The following is a 4327-nucleotide window of genomic DNA, read 5'->3' as shown; positions in this document are numbered from 1 at the left end:
GTAGACCAGGCTGGCCTCGAACTCACAGAGATCCGCCTGCCTCTGCCTCCCGAGTGCTGGGATTAAAGGCGTGCGCCACCACCGCCCGGCCCTGATAAACTATCTTGACAGCCCAAGAAAATGTCATTTAATTTTAGATATGTTAAGCTTGATATTGGCCATAGTAGTATGCCTGTAATCCTGGGAGACTCGGGCAGGGGATAAAGACTTTGAGGCCAGCCTGTGACTTATAACAGGACCCCATGTCAGGAGGAAAGGCGCGGAAGGGGGAGAGAAGAGTAGGGAAGAGGGGAGATACTGAGTTTGAAGTACTTGTCAATAACCCAAGTAACAACACCCAGTCCACAGCTCTACTTTAGAGACTAGCAGAGAAGTTTGGTATGTAGGTAGATTTGGGAGCCTGGATTTATGAATGGTAACCCATCCATAGGCGTGTATGAGGTTGTTCAGGGATAGTGTATGCAGAGTGAGAGAAAAATGCAGAGATTCTGAACGTCGGAGGTGAAGGGACTACCAGTCTCTAAGCTTCATACTACCCCGGCTAGCCCACACTGCCCCCAGAAACATTCAAGTGCCCAGATCATGGGGTAACGGTGAAAATTGTACTATGTCTTGACTTTCTCTCTTTCTTTGCCAGTTGCGAAATACAGACTCCAGATAGTTAATCCACCAACACTGCCTTTGGAAAAAATACGCTACCCTGATAAAGATGGTAAGTGGTGAGCTCTCTGGACATGGTTTTGTTTCCTGAGCTGGGGTTATCCTGCTCCCCAAAGCTATGGTAAGTCCCTTTTTCCTCTGCACAGGTCCAGACATTAAGCCCAATCTGTGGATGTGGGTGGACCCAAACATTGTGTATCCTCCCGGCAAGCTGGAGGTCAGGAGACCTAAAAGGGTCTTGAAGGAGGAAGAAGCCAGCTGCTCCGAGGCTTCAGGGGCACCGCTGCAGTTGCCGTCTGCCAGCCATCCATCCCCTCCTCACAAGCGGAAGAAGAAGCAGAAGCACATTGCCTCTTCTAGCGCCTGGGAGGAGGTACGGATGAGTGGGCACGGCAGTTGGGTGTCTGAGGGCCAGAAAAGGATGAACACCTTGAGAACTGCTCTGTGCCCTTGGGTTGGGGAGAAGCCCAGATGGTGGATGCTAGACTGCTCCCTCGTCTGCCACTGTATTCTGGAGCGGAGGCCAAGGAGTCAGGACCAGATCCTACTCTGTGCCCCTCTAGCTTACAGAAGAGGAGGAGGCCAAGGACCAGGATGACAGCTCCTCTGTGGCTCTCCCATCCCTTCCCACAAGGGGCCCCCTCCAGAGTCGCAGGAGGCTTGGACAAGCTATCAGCCCAGAGGGGAGGCTCTGGTTCCGTCCCCCTCTCAATTACTTCCATCTAATTGCCCTGGCACTCAGAAACAGCGCCCCCTGTGGCATCAACGTACAGCAGATCTACAGCTTCATTCGGTATGTGCCCAGGAGGCCTGTGAGGAGGGAAAGGGGGAGGGTCAGGGTCTAATAATTTCCAACCTGGCCCTGGGCTGCTGACTCAGTTTCCCCATCTGGGCCTGAGCATATATGTACCCTCCTGGTTTTCTTTCCCAGGCAAATGCATGCCTATCCCATGTTCAGGAACGTGAGCACTCCCACCCCCTTCCGCCTCTTAAAAACTCAGCCTTCCCTCAGATATCAGTCCACCTGGGCCAAACTGCAGCTTCTCCCACGCTGCCTCCAAAGATTAGCCAGAATAAAACCCAATATTCCCAACAACATCTTCCACCTACTGCCCTTAGACTGTCCTGGCTGGCACAGAACCCTGTACCCCCTGGGGTCAAGAAAGCCTCACTGAGAATTTGCTTTTAGTGTGCATATGTGCGTGTGTGCGTGCGTGTATGCATGTGCGTGGTAGTTGAAGTTGAAATTAGGGCCTCATTTTTTGAGATAAAGTCTTGCTTTGTAGCTCTGATTGACCTGGGTCTCATGATATAAACTAGAGTAGGCTTGAACTCGGAGATCTACTTGCCTGTCTCCCAAGTGACAGTGTTTCTCTGTGTAGCCCTGACTGTCCTAGAAATTACTATGTAGACCAAGTTAGCCTCAAAACCAGAGCTCCACCTGCCTCTGCCTCCTAAATGCTGGGATTAAAGGCGCGATATCGCACCTGGCTAACACTCAGCTTTGATATTCATGTCCGAGTGAGTATGGGGGAAGGTCTTCCCTGATTTTAGGCAGAGAACTTGCATGTTGGTTCTCTCATAGTTTGATATCAAAATCCTCAACCCTTGAGGGATGGGCAAAAACGAACCTGGGGTTGGGGACAGTAAAGTGGGTTTAGGAGAAGAAAATTCTCAGCCGAGCATGGTGGCACATGGTGGCACAGGCCTGTAGTCCCAGCACTTAGGAGGTAGAGGTAGAAGGTGGACCAGGAGTTTATGGTCATCCTCAGCTACCCAGAGGGTTCGGTGTCAATCTGGGCTACATTAAGACTCTCTCAAAAAGACCAAGGAAAAGAAAGGGTCATAAGCGATTCCCGGGATCGTGGCTCTGCTAGCAAAGGTTCCAGACCAGCCTGCCCCACTTCACCCTGCTAGGAAGTTCTGAGGCTCCTGGCCCAGGGGGAGAACAAGGCCTAGAATCTTTCAGAGGAACCACACCCTTCCTACTTTTCCTCCCTGTCCACAGAAAGCACTTCCCCTTTTTCCGGACAGCTCCAGAAGGCTGGAAGAACACAATCCGTCACAATCTCTGTTTCCGAGACAGCTTTGAGAAGGTACCGGTCAGTATGCAGTGTGAGGTCCACACACGGCCTCGATCCTGCCTCTGGAAATTGACTGAGGAGGGACACCGCCGCTTTGCGGAGGAGACACGAACCTTGGCTTCCACACGGCTGGAAAATATCCAACAGTGCATGAGCCAGCCAGGTGTGAAGCCTTGTCATGGGTGGGCCCAAGGGTGGGGGACCTGAGGCCCAGACCCTAGGCTAGATGTACCCGCCAGGCTCCCACTCGAGAGACATCTGTAGGAAGCAGGGAGACGAGGAGTGGTTGAGGCCCTCTGAGACCTCCCACAAGAGTGGAACTAAGCTGTAGGTTGGGAAACCATGGTTGCAGCTGGCGCTGCTGACAGGTCAGCATGCTGGGAAGTCAATACGGGCTGGGTAAGAAGTACAGGGGGTTCTGTGCAGAGACGACTCTTCCATAGCAAGCAGAAAGGCTTCAGAAGTGGTAGCATTGGAGCCTTGAGCTCTGCGGGACAGCGTAGCAGACCCAGGGGAGAGCAGGTCAAGGTTGTAAGCTCCTCTAAACTCTCTTACAGATGTGATGCCCTTCCTCTTTGACCTCAAAGAAGAATCAGCCATGCCCTATTAAAGTTCCCTTTAGCAACACCTGTGTGTGTGTGTGTGTGTCTGTGTGATCTCTACGGATGAGGCCAAGCAGATGGGTCCAAGTGGGAAGTGGAATTCAGCTCCAAGAATGAGAATAGGGGTTCTGCTGGGTAGTGGAGGCACGTGCCTTTAATAGCACTCGGGAAGCAGAGGCAGGTGGATCTCTGGGTTCTAGGCCAGCCTAGTCTACAGAATGAGTTCCAGGACAGCAGGGGCTTCACACAGATAAACACTGTCTCAAAAAAAAAAAAAACTGAAAGAGAGAAAATAGGAGTTCTGGAAACTGGAGGATGCCCCTGAGGCGATGAGGCAGTTGCCTGATAGGCACAAAGGAAAGATGCTGCTTTTCCTTCAAAGGAGGAAAATGTTCAACTCTCTTCAGGTTCGTGGAGCGTGACGATCATCTTGGGAGATGCTGGTTTGTAGCAGTCAGCCCTGGCAGTGCCACCTGCTCCTTCAGCTGGCAGCTGGCAAGCAGCTGCTGGTTCTAAGCTGAGAACAAGAGACAGGCCCTGCCTCAGCTGCAAGGGAGGGACAAGTGCTTAGGGAACAGATTACCAGGCTTGTTTGAGATGGCATCGTGTGTGTAGGCAGGCTGGCCTTGAACCAAGACCTGCTTGCTTTGGCCGCTGGGACTTCAGACCTCACCATAGCTGACTTCTGTTTGAAACCTTCAGTCAGTGAAAAGACAAAGAGGCTGGGTGGTGGTGGCACACGCCTTTAATCCCTGCACTTGGGGATCTGAGTTCGACACTAGCCTGGCCTACAAAACAAGTTCCAGGACAGCCAGGACTATTACAGAGAAACACTGTCAAAAAAAAAAAAAATCCCTCATGGGTGAACCCAGCCATTTGGGTTTTAGTTAATTCCAGGTGGAGTCAAGATGACACCCAAGAGCAGCTATCACAAGTCCACCCCTTGTCAGCCTGACACAACCATATCTCCTTAAGTCATGT

General features: G+C 51.7%; 1 protein-coding gene across 1 annotated transcript in view; it reads left to right on the top strand.

Annotated features, from left to right (window-relative positions):
* Foxr1 (forkhead box R1) overlaps positions 1–3354 on the top strand; it is a 10933-nt gene extending 7579 nt beyond the window's left edge. The window contains exons 2-6 of the mRNA XM_005347511.1: positions 638–712; positions 807–1033; positions 1224–1453; positions 2669–2907; positions 3302–3354. Coding sequence (XP_005347568.1) covers positions 638–712; positions 807–1033; positions 1224–1453; positions 2669–2907; positions 3302–3354 — 824 coding nt within the window. The remainder of the gene's footprint in view (positions 1–637; positions 713–806; positions 1034–1223; positions 1454–2668; positions 2908–3301) is intronic.
* The last annotated feature ends 973 nt before the right edge of the window (positions 3355–4327 follow it).

The sequence above is a fragment of the Microtus ochrogaster genome, chromosome 5 (assembly GCF_000317375.1).
Source record: "Microtus ochrogaster isolate Prairie Vole_2 chromosome 5, MicOch1.0, whole genome shotgun sequence".
Lineage (NCBI taxonomy): Eukaryota > Metazoa > Chordata > Mammalia > Rodentia > Cricetidae > Microtus > Microtus ochrogaster.
Note: the sequence above shows the minus strand (reverse complement) of the source record. Positions and strands in the feature narration are given on the sequence as shown.